Source organism: Varanus komodoensis, unplaced genomic scaffold (assembly GCF_004798865.1).
Source record: "Varanus komodoensis strain SLA01 unplaced genomic scaffold, ASM479886v1 scaffold3, whole genome shotgun sequence".
In the NCBI taxonomy this organism is placed as follows: Eukaryota; Metazoa; Chordata; class Lepidosauria; order Squamata; family Varanidae; genus Varanus; species Varanus komodoensis.
In genome coordinates, this window is record NW_025335761.1 from 11,354,064 (window position 1) to 11,378,754 (window position 24,691).

General features: G+C 39.8%; 1 protein-coding gene across 10 annotated transcripts in view; it reads left to right on the forward strand.

Annotated features, from left to right (window-relative positions):
• Window positions 1-24,691, forward strand: part of DGKZ (diacylglycerol kinase zeta) — a 127,424-nt gene that overhangs the window by 58,151 nt on the left and 44,582 nt on the right. For 6 of the 10 annotated variants that reach the window (XM_044437106.1, XR_006415413.1, XM_044437109.1 and 3 more), the window contains 5 exons: window positions 15,550-16,409; window positions 18,544-18,652; window positions 22,390-22,485; window positions 23,675-23,752; window positions 24,244-24,300. In XM_044437106.1, the coding sequence (XP_044293041.1) occupies window positions 15,562-16,409; window positions 18,544-18,652; window positions 22,390-22,485; window positions 23,675-23,752; window positions 24,244-24,300 (1,188 nt within the window). In that variant the 5' untranslated portion in view covers window positions 15,550-15,561. Of the gene's footprint in view, window positions 1-12,570; window positions 13,405-15,549; window positions 16,410-18,543; window positions 18,653-22,389; window positions 22,486-23,674; window positions 23,753-24,243; window positions 24,301-24,691 lie in introns of those variants that run through there. The other 4 variants (XM_044437113.1, XM_044437111.1, XM_044437112.1 and 1 more) reach the window with 2 other exon arrangements.

Genomic DNA, 24,691 nt, shown 5'->3' on the forward strand with positions numbered 1-24,691 from the left:
AAGATACATTGAGGAGGTTTTTCTTTATTGTTACCAGCACTTCACAGCAGGGCTCAGTTGCTTTTTTTGCAGGCTCTCCAGATTCTGTACTGGAAACTGTGAGAGAGAGTTACAAAAATTCCATCCTCATATCTTATCAAGGGATTTATGAACCCACAGCTGCTCTCTTCACACAATCCTTTTATAAAGAGCAACTCCCCCTGGCAAAGACTGGCTAAATTTACTTGTGTGAGACAAGAACTGTGTATTCCCAAAAGGGCTACCAGCTTTGTAGGGACTTGTTTAATATTTAGATAGCAGTTCAGTTTCTATGTACTCAAACTTTCTGTGGCACTTGATTCTGAACATGTAGTTTCCAAGACATGCCAGCATGCCTCTTACCTTTTACCATTGTGGCAACATTTTATAAAAAGGGGAGAGAAAAAAAAAGAGCAAAACATGGATTATGTAAAAAGCAGGAAAGAAGATATTCTCAATTACCTAAAAGTATTTTAACAATCTCAGTGTGCTTCAGAAAGACATTAACTTCCTCAGGAGCCATTCATTTTTCTCCATGTGTATTTTGAAAAATCTTACTAATAATGTTTCTAAACTACTTCTAATATCCAAAGAGTATTTTATTTATATCAAGTTTACAGCAAGGGCTACCATGCCATATGGTAAAATCTGGAGACGTTATGCCATTGATAACAGAATATTAGTTCTGAATTGGTGTATATTAGACTGAGTATACATGTTAAAAAAGACCCAGTCAGTTATTCCCCCTGGCAAGCTACAGATGCATGGTTAACTATCTGTGTCATGCAGTTCTCTCCATGCCATGGATCAAGTGATTTTTTCTTGTCACAACAAACACAACACTTAGAGTGGTGGAAGAAAACTGTGTGATCTGAACTGCATGATGATGGCAGTGGCTGGTTGTGAAGTGACTTAAAATGCCCTCCACATTGCAATAATAGCACATGTACAGGCCCTAGGAAAAACGGTTTTTTCAGATTGCTGCCATCTTAACACAACACTCCCAACACCTTCCTTGTCATCACACCATGGTTTTCACATCACTTGATTTGGCCTAGATATCCAAGACAGCCAGGGACTTTATTCTCAGGGAATCCTTTATCTTTAGTTGATAATTCAGGGCCTGAAATTAGTTTTACTACCATAACCAATTACTTTGAGACTGTTCAAGTTCCATATCATGTAGGAGTCAGAACTGTCAGGGCTCAGTTGTGGAGTACATGTGCTCAGTCACACAAGCATATGTAAATGCATATCTGAAAGAGATGGTAACAGTAAAACAGAACACATTTCTCTATCTGTCAGAAACATCACAGGCAGGTCAGCCTAAAGCAAGAGGTTGCTTTCCCCCTAGACAGGATGGAGGTTTGTTTGGTTTTTTTAAAAGCTGCAACATACGACATTTTGATAATCTTTCAGGGGGTAGTTTCTCTTTATAAATGAAACAGAAGGCAAATATTTTATCATACTCTTTTACTTTTACACACTTACCATACTTTTTAAAATTTAGCAGGATCACCAGGTTCCATATAAAAATTATTTGGCCTAGAGGTCACTAGCTAGGCCATTTGTGGACTAGACAGGTTTTCTCTTAAGAGGTCTCAAATTCTACAGTGCAAGTTCTGTTTTATGTGTACTACTCAGGTGGGAGACTTTCCCAACAAATGCCTTCATTTGTATCTTTGTAGTGAAGCTTTTCCTTTTTTCTGTCATTCTGCACTAAAATATATTTTGTCAAACAGTCCCAAATTTACTGTTCTGTGGTGGTTTTAATCTGTTTCCTATCATTTTCATCTAATGAATAAACATAGAATGCTTTTGAGTTATGGCCTGACCATAGTGGTCATTGAGTTTTGTTGCATATCTGTGAATAATTTTTCTTCTTTCTATTTTCTTTAGCATTTTTAATTTGTTACCACATGTTTACTCTCTAAGAAGGAAGAGAGATCTTGGTACTTGGAAAGGAGAAAGTGGATAGAGAGGTCTGGTGATGTTTGTCAGAGTATATTATGAGAAGAATTAGTAGTAACCAGTGCTCCTGGCAAACTAAGTTTCATGAAAATGTAGGACAGAGGATATATGTTGAAAAGATCTAGACAGCACTCCGCATAGGCCTTGGCAAACCTTGTACCATTATTTTAGAATCTCAGCAATTTTAGGATCCCTCTGTGTAGTGTCAGTGAGTTGAGGTCCATGGGTACTAAGTAGTGCTGAGAAACTACTTTTCTTAGACTTCAAATGTGAAAAGTAGATGTGATAGAGTCCCCCATTTTTGTGCTGTTTTACTGCGGTTTGCAGCCCAAGTCAGTTGCTGTTTGGTAGTGCTCTATTTAAATCACCACCTCTCTTCAAGAAATAGTGAATCTGGTACATAGATAGTAAAGTAAGTAATGATATCAACTAAAGGGAAACAAAGCTATTCACACTGTGGGCATTGCCTGCAAGTTTCAATTATTTTCAGTGTTATTATCATCTGGCCAAATCTAATTCATAGATAACCTCACTGCTTTTAGGAAGAATTGTTTTAAATACTGTCAAATCAGCAATAGATTGGGACTGCAATCAGGCTATAAAAGATAAAAAGGAAGAGTACTGAAGAGCAGGTATGTAGCTGTGAGGGAACTGTATTTTTTTCTAGTTTTCAGGGGAGTGCTCCTACATTCCAATTGGGGGCTGAACAGTTCTACCATCTTTTGCACATCCCTCCCTCCCAAAATGAGTATGATGGCATGGTTCATTATTCAGTAGGAGAAAATATTTGCAACATACATGTACATACATGTCACTCTGCCACAGCACTAGAGTTAAGTTATTTGTGCAAAGCCTTAATTTCTAATAAGAGGACCTCTGACACCTTCTGCCACTTCCTCTGGTTGCAAATGTGGGATACGTAGGCCATAGTTGCATAGTGGTGTAGAAAATGTTCTCTGTCCAGAGGAGCTCTCCTTTATGAAGAGCCTAACTTTCACAGGTTTCATCCTGCCATTGAAAACAAGATACTGGACTGAGAGTGATCCCTGTTGCATTCTTGATTATTTTCCATGACCATGTTATGCAACACTTAATTTTTTTTTTTTTTTTACATTTCTACACCACCAACAGCCAAAGCATTCTGAGCAATTTATAAAGATTTAAACCTTAAAATACAATATAGTAATTTATACAAAACAAATATAAACAATGTTAACAGTCAACAAGTTAAAAAATCCCAGGACCCACTAAAAAAACCTATTGTATGCTGTAAAATGCCCAAGAGTGGAGGAACATGGTTCCAAAAAGATGATAATGTGGCCACAAAGCAGATCTCACTTGAAAAAGCATTCCATACTTTGGAAGCCAGCATTAAGAAGGCCCTATCGCTTGAGCCATCCTCCAGACTTCTCTTGGAGAAGGCATTAGATGGTGATTATGCTGTGTGGGTAAGGAAATACCAAGAGAGGTGCTCTGTTAGGTCGTGTAGTCCTGAGCCACATACCGCTTTGTAAGTCAAAACCAGTACCTTGAATTGGGCTCAGGAAAGTCCAGGCAGGCAGTGCATGTAAGTCTGAACTAGTGATATATGTTCAGACTTTCCTGTGTTTTGCATGAGCTGCAGTTCCCAAACCATGTTCAAAAGGAAGCCATGTAGATGCACTTTAACTCCAACTAATGTTGCTTAGTATCTTTCACTTAACAGTGTGGTCTACCAATGCCCTTTTTAACAGCACTGTTTAAACATGAGAGTGAATGCATTTTAAAACATGTTTTGCATAGTCTATACAGTTATCTATGCGGTGTTTGCACATACATGAATGTAAAGAATGTTTGCTTTCTTTCAGAACTTAGCTATCTAAGTAGTAAGGCTATATCTTTCTGCAGTACTGTGTGTCATATATGGATAAAGAATGAAGCATTGAATTTGGAGTCTTCCTTTTCTTCCCTTTTATTTTGACTATTTGGATCTGGTTATCAGAGGGTTCTGAAGCCCTAGATATTGACAAAACCAAAACATGTTAGTATTCCTGTGGTATTAGTTCAGAACTGGTATATAATTAAGATTGAAGATCTAATGATTCCTGAGCAGACTGGAGCCAGGAAAACAGAGTTATATTAAGAGGAGCTAATTGACGATATTGAGAGAGGATTATTTGATGACTTCTGCTTGAAGAAAGGAAGGCAGTTGTGCATGAAAATCTACATGAAAATGTAAAAGCTCAGAATTTGCCTTCCACAGGGAATTGGTTTTTGTTGTTGTTTGTTAGATTGCTTTTGGAGTTTTTAAAATTGTTTTTGTTTTTTTTAACGAAGTCGAGAATGTAGCATTCAGTTTGGCAGGACAGAAGATACATTTTGCAGATTATGTTTCCCCTCCCAGTAGCATTTAATATCTGGCTAATAGTATTCTCTATGAGTGGGTCAATACTCATCAGAGGCCAATGAATATGGAATGCAGCGCAGTGGCTATAATGCTGCTAGCAAACTATGTTTTGTTTTGGGGTTTCAGTGTGTACTTTACCAGGAATTCCATGAGATACTCTTTACAAAGTTTGGGCTATAGCATCATTTCTGAGTAGCAGTTAGAAGGTCACTGTATACAACAGGAACTATGAGGAGGGAGTGGTAGTTGTGGCTTCAGAAATAGGTGTGGAGAATGTTCTGCCGTGCAGCATCAAATCTTAAGCAAATATGGAGGCAGAAGGAGGCTTAGAAATAGAAATTCATTTTAAAAATTATTTAGATTGTTTAAAAGGTTTGCATTGGTTTGATCTGTTAGTTTGTTTGAGAGCCTTTAGGATACATCCTGCAATCCTGTTTTTCAGGAGTTTCTTTGATCTCTGCAAAGACTAGACATATACTGTTGAAGGCATGTGACTCTCAGCCTGGTTGTTTCAAGGAAGGGACACTGCTGTGTAACTTTTGTAAGCTGCCCTGAGACTTTGTGTCGGGTAACTTTCTGTTACATATATGACTTTGTGTCATGTATAATTAAATACACAACACAAAGAAATTTAGAACTGTATAGGAAAAAAAAATTTGATTCCCCAAATAACCTCCTGGTAGACTGTGAAATGCTGTGGACATAGTGTATCTTGACTTCAGCAAAGAGTTTGATAAAATGTCCCATGATATCCCAGTCATTAAACTAGCTAAAAGTGGGCTAGATGCAACAACTATCAGGTAGATCCATAGTGACTCAAATAATGCTTTTCAGCAGTACCTTCTCAGAGAGATAACAAGTGGGGTATAGCAGGTTTCAGTCCTGGGCCCAGTACTCTTTAACATTTTAATTAATGCTTTTGATGAAGAAGTGTGGGGAATGCAGATGGCACAGAATTGTCATCTAGGGACAGTTGATACCCTTGAAAACATAAAAAAGGTTGGAGTGCTGGGCTGAAAGCAACAGAGTGGAATGTAATAGGGACAAATGCCAATTTCTTCACCTAGGTAAAAGAAACCAAATGCACAGTTACAAAATGGAAGATACTTGGCTCATCAACACTATAAATGTGAAGGATCTTGGAATTGTTGTAATCACAGGCTGAATATGATGAAGCTGCAAAAAAGGCAACTGCTATTTCAAGCTGTGTTAATAGAAGTCTCACTTCCAAATAATTTATACTATTAGTTGTCCTCTGTTCAACTCTGGCTTATCCTTTTCTGGAGTACTACATCCAGTCCTGGACACTGCAGTTTAAGAAAGATGCAGAGAAACTGGAGGAGGTTAACAAAGATCAGAGGACTAGAAATAAAGCCTTACAAGGAGACATTGAAAGAATTGGGCCAATTTAACCTTAAGACTGAGGGTAGATATGATCAATCTTTTCAAGTACTTGAAAGGTTGTCACACAAGGAAAAGCAAGGATCTCTTCTTGATCATTCCAGAGTATAGGACACTGTTAACTTGTTTTATATTGTTAATTTATAGTATTTTAATTTATTTATTTGTGAGCCGCCCCGAGGCTTCGGCGAATGGGGCAGCAGAGAAATTTTCTAAATAAATAAATGAATGAATGAATAATAGGCTCAAATTACAGAACATCTGGAAAAACTCTCGTGACTGTTAGAGCAGTATGATAATGGAACCAACTACCTAGGGAGGTCACAGACTCTCCCACACTAGAGGCATGCAAGATGCAGCTGAACAACCATCTGTTAGGGATGCTTTAACTTGGAGTCCTGAGCAGCAGGTTGGACTCAGTCATTGAACTGTATCATTTCCTCAGGCAAGAAATGGAAACTTAAGGGAGAATCGTCATAGTGTTCAAGAATAAAATGACTCTGTTTTGCCTTGTCTAATGTACCACTTCCCCAGTTCCAGGTGATAAGCCTGTTTGTTACACAAGCTCAAACATAAACTTAATTGATAAAGTCACAGGATTGAAAGATGCCCAGTTGGTCATCTAACCCAACCTTAAGATAAATTAAAGTTTCTGTATCCAATAGAAAAGTCTAGCAATCAAGTCACTGAAAAATATCCAAGAAAAGATTCCATAACCTCCCCAGGTAGTTGCTGTTTCACATATGTCTAGACCTTTTTAAAAAACTTGTACAGGTGGTCAAGTCACACCTTAAGTCAGCTTCAGAAAATAATGCGGGTCTCTTTGTCCAGCCAGTGCTTTCTAGGCAAAGAAATGTGCAATTCCTGAAGGAGATAATTGGAGTTATTGTGTATGTCTTTGAGAAGGTAACCTCTGCAGTAGTGGTAAGGCTTCTGTTGTGGATATATGTTATGAATGCTGAAGTAATAAGAAAAAAGACATACTGGATTTGTGAGTTGCTGAACAAATTAAGACTCTTTGAGCAAGGCTATCTTCACTAGCATCTTGGTGCTGAAGTACTCTAGGATCTGTTGAGCGTGTTTTAAAACAGGACATGTATGAATTAAACCAGCACGTTAAGCAGTTTAAAATCTGTTTAATGGGTTTCGTACCCAGCCCAGGGACTGTAGTTCTCTGAGTGAGGTTAGAAATTTTTAACACCTTTCAAAAGTAGTGTGCCAAGGGGCCTTGGAGGAGGTAGAGCATAATAGAGTCTGCTTGCACATTCATCCTACACATGTGAGCTGCAGAATTATTCTTTTTTAGCTGGCTCAGGCAAAACTTGTTTAACTGCAGGAAATGAAAGGCATTCTCTACCAAGAATCTGTAGCAACAATCCACTGTGAGCTATTTAAAATGCATCAGTATCCCATGTATCCCTGTGCTGCTTTCTTGAATAGCATGTCTGAGTGTGAGCAGGAGCATCTGTTCCTCTTGCAGGCCTCTACACAAGTTGTGGCTTTTCAGTTCAGCGAGCCCTAAAAGAGGACTCAGCTCTTGCTAGCGCATAACTAGTTTGGTTTTTTCTTCTCACAAGACTGTTATGCATGTGCAGGTTGGCTCAGAAAATGCGAGCCTGAGAAGCTTCTGTGATAACTGTGTGCATTCAGAGGCTAGGGCAGCATAAGGATCACACCCATTCTGGTTAAAAGGCAAAGGGAGGAGCAGCTTCTGCTTAGTCAGTTGCATAGTGTGTATCCAACCCTTCCTGCCCCCCCCCCCCACATACATGCAGTGATAACAGAAGAACTTGAGTGCTAAGATGATTTAAGTAGTTTTATATATCAAGGATCTTTCCCTGCACATTTACCTTGAAGGTCTTGTTTGTTTGTTTAACCCATTTTAATCCCACTGCTTGGCCAAAACAAAGACTCCTGGAGTGGCATGCAGTCATATTGTACAATAAATCAGTTCCTGTCCGCAGGCTTACAATCTAAAAAGAAATGACATGCAAGGAAAAAGGAAGGAGTGAAAAGTGGTAGTGAAAAATTAAATAAACTGGTTGACGCATGTGGTTTCTGACTCATATGCCATGTGCTCTGGGAACTGGGCCCAACAAATTATGTCAAGGACTGGGGAAAGTCCTTGTGAAAAGTGCACACCTTCTTCATCCCAAGTGACAAAGAAATTCCTTTCCCTGATTAGCCACAAATGGACCATCTAACCTGGTATGCTGCATCAGGCTGTGGCAGAGCAGTAATGTGAACATAGAAGGTCCCCAGTTCAGTCCCTGGCATCTCCAAGCAGGGCTAGGAAGAATCCTGCCTGGAATTCTGGAGAGCTGCTGACAGTCAGTGTCAACAATACTGGATTAGTTGGGCCAAGGGCTGACTCAGTATGGGGCAGCTTCCGGTGTTCCTATCTGGTGGAGCATAGATCCTGGTAATCATGGCAAGGGATACCCTTCCAGATGCCATTGTCCAAATGAATCTTGTTGAAAGTGGCATGATGTAGTGGCTGCACTTGTCAATATTCAGCAGGATCCAGAGTCAGGCAGAAGCATAAAGACGCAGGAAATGCAACAGCCCAGTTAGTATGGGAGGAGAATCTTTGTTAAGGGGTGGGGGGAGGTGAAGCAGCTGCTTATATGAGAAAATATATCTTGGGATGTCAGGCGGGTGTGGGAGTAGAGACTTGTATGGAAACATGAGCTGAAGGGAAGCTCTGGCATGTGAACTGCGCAGGAGTTGGGGTGAAATTGCTGGCCAAGCTTCCCAAGCCTCTTCATTAGCCTCTTGAATGCCCTGATTGCAAAGCGATAGTGAATGGAGCCCACAAGGTCCCTGTGTCAACAGTGGAAATTATTAATAGTATTTGTACTTTTAGCAGTTTCCTGATCCTAGAGACTCTAGTAGCTGGTGTTTAAGGGGGAAAAATCTATTTGGCAGCCATCAGGATCTGCTGCTGCTGTAATAAGCTTTTTAGTATGCTGGTGCCTTTGCAAGGAGGCAAGTGAACTTTCCAAGGCCTTCTTTAATATATATTTGCAAATAAACCAGTCCCAAGCTTACAGTATTTTTTTTTAAAATAGTAATATAGTCATATCCTGCTTTTTAACCTCTTGCACGGAATCCAAGGCTTCTAAATGGTCCTCCTCCATTTTATCCTCGCAAAAAGTCTGTGAGTTAGATAAGAATGAAAATCATTGACTGGCCCAGTGACACCCAATGAGCATTATGGGCAAGTAGGGAATTAGAATCCAGATTCCCAAGTCCCTGTCCAATACTCTGGCCTCAATACCACGTGGGTGTTGGCAGAAGCTTGTGTCTTATATAAGGATAATTTGTAAAGAGAATTCCATTGGAAGACTGCATCCTACACCACTCTGCCACCATGAGACCTGGAGGAGGTATTGCTGATTCCAGAGCAATAGACTATAACTTGCCTGATTTGGGATGCCTGAGTATTCTGCCTTTTGTATGTCTCTGAAGGAACTGCAGTGACATTTCTCAGCATGAGACATGTGTATCCCTCTAAAGAATAATACAAGTGAGGCTTAATCTGGGCCTTGATTGCAACAGTCACATTTCCTGGTTAGAAGTCTGGGAGGAAGGAATCTGCCTTGCGTGACTTGGTGACTTGGCCAGGTTAGATATTATGCTGAAGTATTGGCTGCCTTTTCTCAAGAAATTGTGCCCCACTAGCGAAGCTTATCACAACTGATTACAGATGCTTAGCAGATTAAAACTCAAGACTTTGTGAGTGAAGGAGCAACAGGAACCAGGCCTTTAGAAGAGTAGGGGAGGGAGAGCTGTTCTCTTTTCCTGCTCTCCACCCATGTCACCAGATACTAGAAAAGAGTTCTTTATGTAGTGGATTAAGATGCTCCAAAATGTGAATGAAAAATGCTCTTCTTATACCAGTTGCAAAGAGTTGCTCTGGGCTTGCAGTATTTTCAATAAGCCATTTTCAGTGAAATGAAGTTCAGCTGTCATGTAATTGCTTCACTTCATGCAAAGTAATGATCTTGACAACTGCACTTTTAGAAACACAAAGATTAGCATTCTTATCATGCAGGCTGTATAGGTCAGACCCATCCATTTGACAAAATGCAACAAGAGCTTTGCTCACATGAGCACTAAATTGGCCATAAGCTAGGTTCTTTTGCAGACCTGCTATGGGAATGAACATAAGAATTCTGGTTCCCATTTGTAAGAAACTTTTATGAATATTATATTGATTCCTGTAAAGTGCATATGTAAGTTGCTGCAGTTTCTCATGCTAAAAGAGGAAATTTCTTAAGTGATTGTGTGAATAAAGCCATTGTTGTTGACACATAGCGAAAAAGAAGACATTTATATTTCACATGTTGCAGTATAAATGCATCATTCAGAATATGTTGAAGGAAAATGTCTTAATGCAGAAGTCTTGTCCAGCCTGGATAACCAGGTTTGCTCAAAATTCTGAACATGCCACCTGAATGAAGAATCAGGTGGTCTAAATTCCTAGCATTTATTTGTTTTTTTTTAATTTTAAATATATACTTACAATCCATGAAATATAAGGGAAATGTATAGGCAGTGTTCTGCAAGTCCTTTAGTGAAAGGTATGTAAATAAATAAGCCTGCTTCACCTGCCATTATGTTAGGACTGAGGGAAGTCACCTTTAAACTTGACAAGTAAGGTACACTGTGAATATCCAGCGTATATGAATGTTTACACTAAATTGTCACAGTTCATTGCTCTTTCATTTAATGGCAATTTGGTCCCACTGTTTACAATATTTTTCTTTATAGCTGTCAACTAAGAATAACACTTCACGTGGGCTCTAGTCCATAAAAGCTTGCTTCATAAATAATAAATACATTTACAGTGCTATATGACTCTGCTGTTTTTGCTACAACAAACTAACCAGACTGCCCCACTAGAGTATTGCAAATATTGCTATGTGCAGAAAAGGCAAGTTTTTTTATTCCCCTTTTTCCTTTTTCTGAACGAATAGAGCCTCCATTAGTAAATCTTATCCCTTCTCCTAACTTCTATAAAAAATGGCATCGAAAACAAATACATTCTCCCAAAGTGTTCATTTTGGTCACTGAAAAGGGTTTTAGCTTCTCATATATGCTATTATTGCCTTGGTTATTGGGTTTTTTTTTTTTTTGGTGTTTGTTTCCTGTGCATTGGCACTCAAATTCATTTCCTGACCACTGAACCTCTTTCTCCTACCATTTGTTCCTCTGTCCCATCTCCCTTTCTTTGCTATTTAGAAGAGATAGGTTGTCTTTGCTTTTTGTGGAGCATGTTGTCTCCTTTCTGGAAACTGGCTACACTGTGGAATCTTGAATCAGAGGGTAGTCAGTGCTTACTTAAGGGAGGATGCTCTTCTGGGGATTGGTTGGCTTCCCTGCACAGTGGGAAGGATACCAACGTGTGCCTATGGATAACTTCATATAAAATGTGCCAGCTGCCTGCATATGAAAGGGTCAACCTCCAAGCGGTACCACAGTATGCATATGTTTGCTATCACAACACCCACCTTCAGTGCTACTTTTTGGGCAGAAAGGCAGAGTACAAATCAAAGGTATCAGCACAAAGTCTTCACACCATATACACACTGTACTACAAATGAGTCTGTTACAGCCGTGTATTAGTGTACGGGTGTATGCTTTGTCAGCATACTTGTGTGTACCAGTGGCAAGAATGGTTCAGCTGCTGCTGCTGTTTTGCTCTTGTGCCCTGTCCTGTCAGCTGCCTGAGGAACTGCATAACTGTCCTATTTATGCTGTGATTGCCTTCTTAAAATTCCCCGATTTTTCCTATGGATTTCTTCATTATTTATTTTGCTTGTGAAGGATCTTTGTGTGTATTATCAGTTTCTATTGTTGCGTGAGCTGGGATGACTTTATTAAAAAGTTTTACATTAAGTTGTGTAATTTAGTGGTTAGAATGGAGAGTCTTGCCAAGTCGTAAGCCTTTTGGAAGCATACTCTCTAATCTCATTGGTTGGAAGAATTGGTCGAATTTAATGGTAATAGTAATGTATTATGCATATACTCAGAGGAATGATTTTCTTTATTACTTCACGTATTCCAGGTAGGATACTTGCTCTGAGAAGGAGTGGTAAATGGGCATAACATAGCCTATTTAAAGAGCTAAAATTAATGTTTGAAAGCTAGGATTTTGGGGGATGTTTTTGTTTTAACAACCAGACCTATTTGTTTGGAATCTAAATAAATAATACTGATTGTTAAAGCAAAAACAAATAAGAAGTCCAGTTTCAAAAATCAATTTTTGGCAGCAGGGGTAGCCTATGTCAGTAAATTGCACTATAACACCAAGTCATGGATCTCTTTAAAGACTAACCCATGTATTGTGACATAACCTTCCCTGTCTCTTTTATTACAGAGAGGATGAAATGGATTCCAGCCCACAAAAGCTTATGTTACAATAAATTTGCTACTCTTCTTTAAGGAGATGCAAGAGTCTAGGAGAACATCATTTTCTGCACCCTCACAAATAGATTGAAAGTCAGGAAAACTTTTATTCACAGAAAGACACTGTTTTTGTGCACAGTTACCAATTATTGCTTACACAGGATCAATGAGCAAATACAGGAGCAAATACAATGGGTCTTAATGTCCAAATGAACATACTTAAGATAACACTACACAGACTCTAAAAGGAAATAAATGATCCCTGTGTACTTAATTGTTTTTCACCTACTTCAGCGTAAGCTTTGGTTGTGGACTAGCAATGAAAATCAATTGACTGGGGTGGGAGGGAATGATTATAACTATTATTTTTTCTCTTTCAGCCTGCCCCTGAGACTTTAAAAGCAACCTGACACACAGATGAAACATTTCTAGCAGCACATAGAAGTGTTGAGGGGAAATTTCACCTGTTCTAATATTCTCATCTCAGCTGTGGTTAAAGAGAAAACCAGAAAAGGATGATAACACTATGTGTTTGTCTGCAGAAATCCATAGCAATGGTTGGCAAGTCATATGTGCCAGCTTGGCTTGCTAAGGAGCTGATGCTTTGGATTAGAATGTTGAAAGCTGATCTTTACCCATTCTTAAAGTTGATGACTCTGTCACCATATTCCATTTTGGCTGGGGATGATGGGAGCTATACTCCCACACATCTGGAGGGAGCTAAGTTAGAGAATTTTCCAAAGGATTAGGACCCACTTTCTAAATGTTAAGGCTGCAGTAGCAAGTGGACTCTCATTCTTCACAAGTATGATTGACTTGGTTCAAAGGCAGCATTCTTGTTTGCAATTACTTGGGAATAATAACACTGGAAATCTTTTGAAATAAATAGAATTTGCTTTTAAGAATGTGCATGTGGGCTGAATCTTCATTCTGCTTACTGTGGGAACATTTGGTTCTAACCGAGGCTAAACTCTACATTTAAGGATGTGTGAGATGTTGAGGTATCTCCAGATGTTCAATACCTAGGAGAAGAGCAAAAAGTTCCTTCTCATACTTTTAACTGAGCAAAAGTAGAGACAGAAGCTGTCTTCTTAGCTGTAGGGAGAAAGAAATCCATTGCACATGGAAGTGTGCTTTCAGTACATTGTAGTCACTTTACAAATAATGAAAGAATAATGAAGGACCATTATTTCCTGCCATAAGTAAATAGCAAGGTAAGATCTTTACATCATTTCCATTTGTTTGCTCAGTGTGAAACTGGAAGAAGGAGTAGCTGTCACTTAACTTGGATAATGAAGATTTCTTTTTGAAAGAGTAAATTCAAGCAGTATTGTGCAGGATTTATCGGGGGGGGGTTTAGGAACAAAAAGGGGGCAATTGGCAGTAGAGAAGTGTGGTTATATAAGTAACAAAAAGGCAGAGGCATCTCCTCAGAATTACAGAAGATTTTGTACGGTGAAATAATATTGACACTTATTGATGAAAGTGCCATTGACGAAATACCGTTTCAGTGAAATAATATTGACACATATTGACTATGTGGCTATGATTTCTGCAGCAGCAGAGTGCTATGAATACTGTTTTGTATTCCTGCAGTTACCAAGCTCCTTTACTTGCTTTTTAGCGTGCTTTTTAGACAGATGATCTTCAATTCTGGATCAAAATGAAAAGATGTGCATGAATACTACTGAGAGAGCCTGTGGCAGTTGTCTTGAGACACCACTGTACAACAGAATGTGGATAAAAAGGGAGACTAGAGTGGGCTTCACTGAAAAATTGATTCCTCATCAAATCTCTGCCTGCACCTTGAATTACAGCATGTGCTTACAGTGTGATAGTCAATAACAAATTAGACACATGATTAGCTTTGAAATGAGTTGTCATATGATGACATAATAGGTCTTTTAGTGTCAGTTATTTTATTGGTTCCTGATATTGTACTGTTAATTGATTTTACATGTCCTAAATTATTTTAATTTGTGTGTGTGAAAAGATTTTATATTAAGTTTTATTACATGGTATTTTGGATTTTAATTTATATGAACTGCCTAGAGAGCTTTAATTATTAGTAGTATAGAAATTATAGAAAAGAATGAAATAATTTAATATACAAACTGTGCTGCCCAGTTTTGGGTGACTAGACCATCTTCATTCCTATATGTAGGAGTTAAATGCAAAGCTATGGGATCACTGATTTTTTAACCATGGAAAGTGATTGCTTGGGTTAGTGCAAGACAGTTACAATATGAATTGTCTTCTCTTTGTACATAGACTTCTGAAAATGGAAGTCTTATTGTAGGTTATGTGGGATTCATGGCTATTCTTAACCTTTTTGTAGAAATTCAGGGATGCACATGAAATCGGGAAACTAGGTCCATTTCTGTACACTTTTGTTTTGCTCAAAATGTAGGAACAACAGGCACACATTGGAACTGTTGAACCTTACCATAGGATTTGAGTGCATCCAAATATTTAGAATTCTTGTAGTTGCTTTACCTCATATCCGTGGAACTCTGAGTTGCTTCTCAAACCTGTTACGTTATACTTCATCCTCTCACTCCTTATCTGCTAAGGGCTGCTAATTGTTAGATCAGATTCTAAACTGAGCTGTACATTTCTTTGAACAGGAAACATTTTATTTGTCCAGTCATTATCTTTCATGTACAGTGAAGAGGCAAAATGTGGATTGAGCCCCATCCTATGTGTCACTTAGAACCAACCTATTAAAAGAAGAAGAAAAAAGAAAGCAAAAAAGAGTTTAAGCAAGTTTTCCCTTGGATTCTCATTAAGGTTAACTACTGCCTCTGTTACCATGTTTTATATACTTTTCTTTCCTGTTTTATTTGCTATGGGGTATCCCAGATGCAAATACATAAATAAATCCCTGATCTTTATCCAAACCTAGTTAATACAGGCCATCAAACTATTGACACAGAGATCTCAACCCATGTATTTCAGAGTTTGGCAAGGAACAGATCAAACCATTGCCAAGATCCATACATGTTTGCAGTTCAGGCATTATGCAGCAGTTCTTGCACCTTCCACATCAAGTATTGTGTGATTCCTATAAGGCCCTTAGTACAGTGGCAAGAATGTTAGCTTTTTTCTCATAGCTATCCACAAAAAGTCATTGTAAAATAAGTGGAGCTCTTCCCTGTCCCCCACTTAGCATGTTGTGGTGAATTGGATGCTTAGGATGCTTTGGCTTCACAGAGGAAGGGTTCTAGAGCTCCAGCAGGCTTTGTGTTTAGAAGCTGACACAGGGCCTAGAGAATCGATGGGAGAAGAGCAGTAGCAGTGCTCAGTGCACAGGATCTGGCAAGCTGCTCATTTGAAACACCTGGTTTCTTTGTTAACAGTGCCAACTCGCTATGGAATCCTTTTTACAAAGGCACTTCAAGAAGAAGACTGTGTCGTCGGGGTCCCGACGCACCAGCATAGTGGCTCTGCCAGCCAGCAAAGCAAGACGGCGCTCTGTGGTGGGCCAGCCCTCTGCCTTACTGGTCCAGCGCCGTCGCAGATCCAGTGCCCAGCTGCAAGGGCTTTCCTGCTTGGGCTCTCGACGTAGGTGCAAGTGGTCTTCCCGGAGGCGATCCAGCACCACCACCCCTCACCTGAGTCCTAGATTTTCTGTTCAGAAGAAGCGTGGGGGCCAAGTGCACACCATAGATACTCACCTCATAGGGCCATCTCTGCTTCTTGCCAGTCTCATCCAAGTGCATGAGGAAGAGGCAACTTGTACTGAAAGCTCCAGCTCAGACTCCTCTAAGGAAGGGCTAGTGGAGAGTGACCAGAATGAGGAAGTAGCCTCCTCGGACTCTGAAGGAGCTGGCCTGGCAACTGAGCAGGAGAGACAGGAGCTGCAAGCTGAGCTTTCAGCATGTACTCGTTCCCCTGCTGAGCCGAGGCCTCTCTTGCGGGACCCTTACTACCTGCGCCGCAGGTCCTCCCACCTCCTACCTGCAGAGTTTGTACACAGCAAGGCAACCTATGGGCTTCAAGGCCACTACAGATACTTCAGCCAGCGGCGGCGCTCCAGTGAAACCTTCAGGCCAGGTGCTTTGCTCCAACCAGGCAGGATGCAGCGGACTGCCAGGAGGTGGAAGGTGCTTGTTGGGACCAGCTGGCTGTCACTGACTGCACATAAATCCCCAGGAATGGTTCCTGCCCACAGTGACTGTGGCAGCGACTCCTCTGAAGGCTGCAGTGCCCTGTTGCTGTATGTATGGCTTTCTGAGTGGTATTAAGCTCATTCTTATTGAAGTGATGATGAGAGGGGAGGGGGGAAGCCCAGCCCTGGCATGGCAAGAGGGTGTCTTTTTGAGGTCAGGGCAGATGGTTTTGTTGTTATTATGTTCCTATCTAGCTCTTCCTCTAAGATGTTCTGAGTGAGGCCATTTGCTAATACTGAGAGTGACCAGGTTCAGACAACATAGGATCATAGAATCTATACTCAGGAACTCAGTATTGTTTGAGTGTGGGTTGTTGAACTGTTGTTGTTCAACAACAGTTCTTACAGGTTCTTATATTGACTAAACCCACCTGAGATAAAAGCCATAGTAAACAACGCTTGGTTCACAACCTGGCAAATATCCATGAATTTTCTTAATGCGTTGCTTGTGGTTAAAAGGCCATGGTTTGTTAGCACAGCTAGGTTCAGACACCACAATGACCCATATTTCAACAGCAGCCCACAGTTTTACAACAGCCCACACAGTTGTGTAGGTAGGGTAAGTTATTTTGGGGGGTTATTGTATTGTCTGAACCCAGTTGAATGAGTTGCCCATGGCCTCCCAATTAGAATCATAGCCAAGCAGGAATTTGAATTTGGAGTTCCCAATCCTGACATTTCAACAAATGCACTACATTGTTTTACTGACTGCTGTGAACCTCACTTCTCTTTCTTTATGAGCTGTTTCCTATTTCCCTTTGATAGTAGCATTAGCAGGCTGCTAAGCAAGAGAAGTGAATAAGGCAGGGGTGTCAAAGCTCTTTTATTCCAATAGCTGAATTCAAAAAGCTCTAGGGGGCTGCATTCTAGCAGTAGGTGGGAGCAAAAACACATATAAAAATGCTAGCATATTTAACTTAAAGCCCTTACCGCCTGGATTCAAACCTTAGAAGTGACTTCTTAACCTATGCTGGAGCAAAAACTATGCAAAAGCCAAGAAAGTGCAATCAGTTGGCGAATAAGGAACTGGAAATGGACTGTGACCACCTGAGGAACTACATCATTTCATATGTAGCCTGTAGGGCTAAGGTTCCCATTCCTTAGAATAAGGGGAACACACACGTGATGCTTTACTGCATCCCTCTATTAAAGAGCTTGTTTCTGTATTCCTTTTACTTTCCTCATAGCCAACCTGGAATTGTCTTGGACTGGTTCAAATCTCTGTTTTGCTGCAAAGTTCATTAGAACAAACCAGCCCAGGTGTATATATTCAGCCTCAAGTGTCTTTGAGAGTTATTGAGAGTTAAAAAACAATACTGTCCTGAACTACTTGGAGGAAGGGTAGGATAAAAATGTGTTACATTGAAAATAGTAAATTTCTACCTCTCTCCTGATTTGTGAGGAGAATAAAAAGGCAGGGAAAGGATTGATGATTAAAACTTGGTGGGTTGGTCAGCATAAAAAGTATACGCCTTCTTGAGCGCATGCACATTCTTCGATTCTGAAATGCCATCCTGTTTCCCACCCGATCAGCTTGATAAAGTTTTGCTTGAGAAGCAACATGAAAACTTGAGTTCTCTTTCATCTTTTCACAAGTCACACAAGCCTGTGCAATTGCACTCTTCTGGTTTTGTTCTTCATCAACCATTTGAGAAAACAGTATCCCTTGAGTGGAAGTTTTTGTTTTTGTTTTGTTCTTCCCATCCTTCAGGAACTATTCTGTATTTTGATCCCTATCCAAGAAACCACTTTAGTTTTGGCCTTTCTTCATGGCCAGCATTAGCAGTGACATGGTACACGTTGCTTTATCCACATGGTGAGCTGATGCCATACATGTGGCTTGCCATGTATTGATGTATTGTATGGCATGACAAAGTGGTCATAAAGTATATGCTGATTCTCTGCCACTAGGATGGACAGAAAGTTAGGCTTGGCTACCTTTGAGATGGGTGAGTATTGGTTGTTCTGTGATTTTTGACTTACTCCACACTATATGATGGGATTGTAGTTAACTCATGGAATATATCTTGGTTTTCCCTCCCTTCGGTGCCTGTTTGTTTGTTTGTTTGTTTGTTTGTTTTATATTTTTTCAAAGGAGCTTTCCAAAGGAGGTCTGAATATTGTTCAACTGCATTTATTTAAGCAAAGCATTTTTACAATGATTCTTTCCCCTGTCTTTCAGGAAAGCTATTGCTAAGTCTGGTCTGCAGCACATGGTAACTCAGCCAACCCCTACATTATCCCTGAGAAGTGACTTGGAGAGGGAAATTCGCAGCACTGTTGACTGGAGCGTAAGTTCCCTTTTTCGGGGTCAAGGAAAGAAAAGACTGATGGTCACAGCACCCTTGGCCCAGCTGTATTTGTTCACCCACAGCTGGCCATTTGGATTAGGTGCAGGGCTATCTTTGATCATAGCACGGTCATGTCAAGTCACTTGACACAGCAGCCTTGCTGAAGCTAAGTTGGCTTGGTTCTGCTGAGCATCTGTATGGGAAATAGTGTCCAAGTCTATCAACATGACCTTGAATTCCATGGGAGAACTGCAGGAGGCTAATTTCTTTGGAATGATGCTATATAGTAGGGCTCCTTGACCTTTACTTGTTCATCGACCCCTTTCGAGTCTCATGTCTTTGACCCTCCTCATAGTTGCTGTTAGCTGGAAAAAGGTTCTTTACCATGTGCATTGCTTATTAATCTAAACTATATCATATAAAGACAAAGTATTTGTAATATCTAATAAAAACAATTCTATGCAGATGTAATTGTTTAATAGCAAACAAAATTCTTACGGACATAATATGTCTAACAGCAAGACAAGGCCTGCAAACAAAAAAGATTCTAATAACCAGTACTTTATTTCTAAGTAATAAAGAAAATTCTTAAAGGCATCAAATGTATAGTAGCAACATAAGACCTCCTAACAAAAAGTATTATTATTGGCAGTTTAGTATTAGTATTGGCACTTTATTCAGTGTGATCCTTGTGGCTAATGCAAATTTGCAAGTTTTTCATATCTGGCTGCAGCATTGTTAGTGACAAAGCTAACCTTTTTGCAATATGAAGGTGGTTACAAGCTTTTGATAGTAGGTAAATCGTCCTACTTAAGCCATATTCAACAAGATAAGTGGTGAAAACAATAAAGTGCAATATAAACTATAACATTTCATTTATTACAGACTACCTTTTTTATTAAGCTCTTTCTTGTAAACTGTAGTAATTTTCAATATTAATGCTGCTGAAATTAGCACAAAGAATGAGATGTGAGGAATATGACTAATTGATCATATGCTTAGCAATTAAATTTGGGTGGCCCTTACAGTGTCCTTCTAGAAATATGGCATAGCCCCCTTGGAGGATCATATGGCCCACATTAAGGACCACTGCATAGAGCACTGTTCCCAATGTGGGACCTTCCAGATTCATTGGAATCTGGGAGTTGTAGTAATAATGCAGCTGTAGTGTAGGACAGGATGGGAAAGATTGCTATAGTACCTAGTGGGCACTTTTGCTTTAAAAGGTAGCTCAGAAATAAATAATAACATAAGCGCACCTTCCCCAACATTCTGCAGTCCTGGTTGTACTCCATAGTATAGTACTCAATGGACAATGTGAGAAGCTGTTCATATGAAGGAAAAAACATGAGTTTGGAAACCATTTCTTTTCGCCTACATGAACAAGTTCAGGTTCCAGCAGCAGACCAGTTGTTATGCCATCTGGTCTCTGGTGCCCAAGCAGACCAAAATAAATATCAGGAAAAGTTTCCCAACTGACAGTGGAACCATTTGCCTAGAGAGATTGTGGGCTCTCCCACAGTAGATACATTCAAAAAAAATGAACAGTCATCTGAGTGGGATGGTATAAACTGGTTGGACCCCTAAGGCCTTCTTGGCTCCTTCCGGCTCTGCTGTTCTGTGATTCTGTGAAGGCTTTCCATCTGAAAGTCTTTATTATGTTCAAGCAAACCAGCTAGTCTGGCTTTATAGAACAGAAGGAGATTTTTGAAGAAATCAATAATAAAAGAAACAAGTGTTGTTAAAATACTGGCCATTGGGGAAATGCAGCCTATTGATTCCGACTTGATTCCAAACAGAATGCCTCTCTTCCCTTCCAAACTAAAAAGAGCAAACCACACCTCTTGCTCATGGGCCAGTTGTTCAGCACATGTTTTGACTGGTCTGTCTTTTAAACTTGGCACCATATTCTCATATTAATTACATTAGGTCTATCCCCTTCCTCCATAGTGTGTTCACTAAATATCTCCACAGAATTTGAAAGTGTCTGATTTTCAATGTCTGCCTGTCTTATCTCTGGGTGCCTTGTCCTTGGCATTTCAGCTTTGGATGCTGGCCTCTCCTTTTCATCTGAAACAGAATCTGTTAAGGCTCTTTTCCAGGAGGTGTGAGCCAACCCCTATACTGGATGGCAATTGTTTGATGAATAAAGAACTCTCAAATCGATGATGGTGGCCAGGATGCATAAGCACAACATCCCACCTTGGCTTATTCAAACCACAGTGGATTGTGGTACATGCCAGCAGTCATTGTTGACTATTCAAGTTGCAACAGGCTTACTGTAATGTCCTATTTATTTATTTATTTATTTATTTATTTATTTATTTAAACATTTTAATAAATCCAGCAAGGATTACTTGTTACAGTAATTAACAATCTATCCAGAACCCCTGGGTTGTTTTTAGGCTTGGGTGGATAGTTAACCATTGATGATGACCTATAAAGCCCTAAACGGCTTGGGTCCTGGTTACCTGAAGGAGCGTTTACGTCCATATATGCCCGCCCGCCCCCTGAGATCTACGGGAGAGGCCCTTCTCTGGGAACCCTCCGTGAAGGAAATTAGGAGGGTGAGTACTCGGAGGAGGGCTTTCTCTGTGGTGGCGCCCAATCTATGGAATGCGCTCCCCAGAGAGGTCCGCCTGGCACCGTCGTTATTTGTTTTTCGGCGCCAGGCGAAGTCCTTTTTATTCAAATGTCATTTTAACTGTTAATAGTATTTCTTTATTTTATTCTTTGGCCAGGGTGACTTACTTTATACTGTTAATTTATATTATTTTAATTGAAGTTAATTAAGTTTGTGAGCCGCCCCGAGGCTTCGGCAAATGGGGCAGCATAGAAATTTTCTAAATAAATAAATAAATAAAATAACCATTGCAGCAGCCTGCCCCGTACCATGGTCGGGTGGCATAATAAGCCTTGGTGACCACTCATCTTAGCTTGAATATTCACAACAGCTCCCAGCATACACCATAACCTACCATGATTGTGTGAACGGGCCTAATCATTGTAGGGTCATTGAGGATTGTGGGGGCTGAATATTCAGAATAGCTGCCACACAAAATGTAACCCTGCATGCCTTAAGTAAGCCCATAGTGAGTTTCCTCACACCATCTGCTCATCAATGTCATCTACTTGTGAGTATGTGAAAAATGAAACTCGTAACAAAGGTGACAAATTGATGTCACATGTATACATTATGTAACAAAAGTGTGTTCCCCTTATAATATGGAAGTGGAATGTCATTATGAAGAAAAACCTGAGGCATGGCTAAGACCGTGTGTCTCTGCCCAGCAACTTTTGCAATGGTTGTCATGTCCTTCTCTTGGAGCTGATGTGGGTGGAATCACAGGTAGCCTCTACACCAAGTTTGCAGAAACTCAAACCTGGGAGCCAGATCGAGCCCTCAGGGGTTTCCTGGATGGCCACACCCCCTTCCCACCATTCACTGATCATTTGGTAGTTTGTGTAGTTGTCCCGCCTGCTTTCCAAAAAGTTGAAATACTACTTCTAAGGCTTGGTTACTGGCAGTAAAAGTTGTAAATTAAAATACGTCAGCAATTTTAGCCTTGTTCCTTTTTGCCTTCCATATCCTTTCAGTCACTGGAATACAACCACCTAAAGCTTCTCCAAAATGGATTTTTGCCCTTGGTTTGAAAGAGGTTCTGCATCCCTGTCCTAAACTGCATGCGACTCTCTGAAGGGTACAGCAAAATACCAATGTATTACCTTTTTTTCAGGAGACTGCAGTTTACGGGGAGCATATCTGGTTTGAAACAAATGTGTCTGGTGACTTCTGTTATGTAGGGGAACAAAACTGTGTAGCAAAACTACTGGTAAGTAATGGTAAGAGATTGCTACTGCTTAGTAAAAATAATCCATGAGTGAGATTGCACCACCACCTAGTGGAGAAGAAGGACATAATCTTAAAGCACTCATTCCAGAGTTAATTAAATCCGAGGTCATAGCAGCAAATAGATTTGATTGGAGAGATGAAACCAATGTAAGGCAAACATGCCCCTTTGGACTGCTGCTTACTGGCACAGTTACTCATAGGCATTATTACTGTTTATTGATGCAAGCCTCAGCAAAAATTGTGGAGTTTGGAAGATCTATGACACAAGAATTTCTGCTTACCTTTTTTGAAGCAGTGCGGGGGGGGGTGTTGAAGGTGTTGCACATTTATATATTTTTTTATATTTTTGTTAAGAATTATGGAATAGATGACCCTTAGCCTTATTTGGTGTAAAATAGCTTGATATACATTCACATGGAAAGAATTCATTGATTCTAAGTTTGTAATTTTGTAGCATTCCCATGTACTCTGTATATCTCTCTCTAGGTATTACTCAGCTTTTCCCCTCTTCCAATATAAGAAGTAACAATTTCTGTAATTTTCCCAAGTTTGATTCATTTTATTTCGATTTACTGGCAGCAGAAGTAAGGATTTAAAAACAAAAAGAGTGTGGCGTTTCAGCCTCAAAAGCATGAGTCACACTCAAAAACCATTTTAGGAATTTGTTAAAACAAAAAAAGCAGGTGGAGATGCAGTCACAGGACCTTTGTTTGCTTCTGGAACTGCCTGGAAAATTCATCTACATTTCTTTAGTATATGACATGCTTGTGTTTTGCTTTGTTTTTAATTGATACAGGTTTAAAAATAGAGCCTACCACAAGTATATTGAAGTGCAATAGAATTAAATATGTGTTGCATGACAAACCTTTGATTAATGCTTTGTACAGGAGATTATGATAATTTTTATTCCAAATATGCCAGTTCCCAGATTCCATTTGCTTTATTATGATCAAGAGATGGGAGAAAGATAGTCCTCCATGTACACATTTTCATGGCTTTTCTTGCCTTTGTTGCATGCAGAAGGAAAGAGAACATAGATGAAGAACAGCACCCCTAATCTTCAGCGTCACTTATTCTAAATATATTCTTTCTGCAAATGTATTAAGAAGTGAAACTTGCTAGCTTCTCAGATAGTAGCTGATGATGAATGCTTTTTGTTTTGTTTGCAGCAAAAACCTCTGTCCAAGCGTAAATGTGCAGCTTGCAAGATTGTAGTCCATACACCCTGCATAGAACAACTAGAGAAAGTGAGTAAAGGCCATTTAAGCTGCCTTGGTTTAGTTGGAGAAATGCTATCAACCTTCTGAAAGATAAAGAACTTTCCTGCATGGACCACTCTCACATAACAGTTATACTCTTAAAAGAGAAACTTCCCAAGAACCTGGTCCTCTCTTTCTTTTACTGTTATATGTTGATTTGATGCAAACATAATTTGCATTTAGAGAAGCCAGAATACATAGCTTTGCAATCAGAAGGTCCTGGGTTTAATACTTATAATCTCCGGTTAAATGCTGTTACGTAGGAGAGTTGGGAAATACCTCTGTGTTGAGAGTTTGAAGAGCTGCAGCTGCTTTGAGGAGCTAGTAGTGAGTGCGATGAATCAAGTTTCTGACTTAGTATAAAGAAGCTTCTTATGTTCATATGTGAAAGAGAAAATACTCTGTAAGTGTTACCCACAGGGCAGAACTGTTTTGCATTTTTAAAAAAAACTCTACCCTTCTTCCTATTAAATGCACAGATAAATTTCCGATGCAAGCCTTCCTTCAGAGAATCTGGATCAAGGAATATCAGAGAGGTAAGAGCTGTGTAGGCTGTTCATGGCACTGTGGCATAACAGATTTGTCTGCATGTATCAGCATTGGGTTTGAAATGTTTGGCAAAGTAGCCAAGTCTCAAACTGTATTCCTGTATAAGCTTGAGGTGGTAACATGCCTGGGCTATGAAAGACACACTGGAACATTTCTTTGAGAATCTGCATGTTGAAGTAGCAACAGCAAGATGTCCCCATGCTAGTCAATATGCATTGATTAAGTGTTCTTTCCTGGTTATAATGAAAAATAGAATTTCATATTCTAAGAAAACAGTGAGATAACATGCAAGTCTGGAAGGACAATGAATATGTGTTCAAGAATGTATGGTTGGTTAAACTTTAATAAACATTGGATAACCATTGTGTCTGTCCAGAA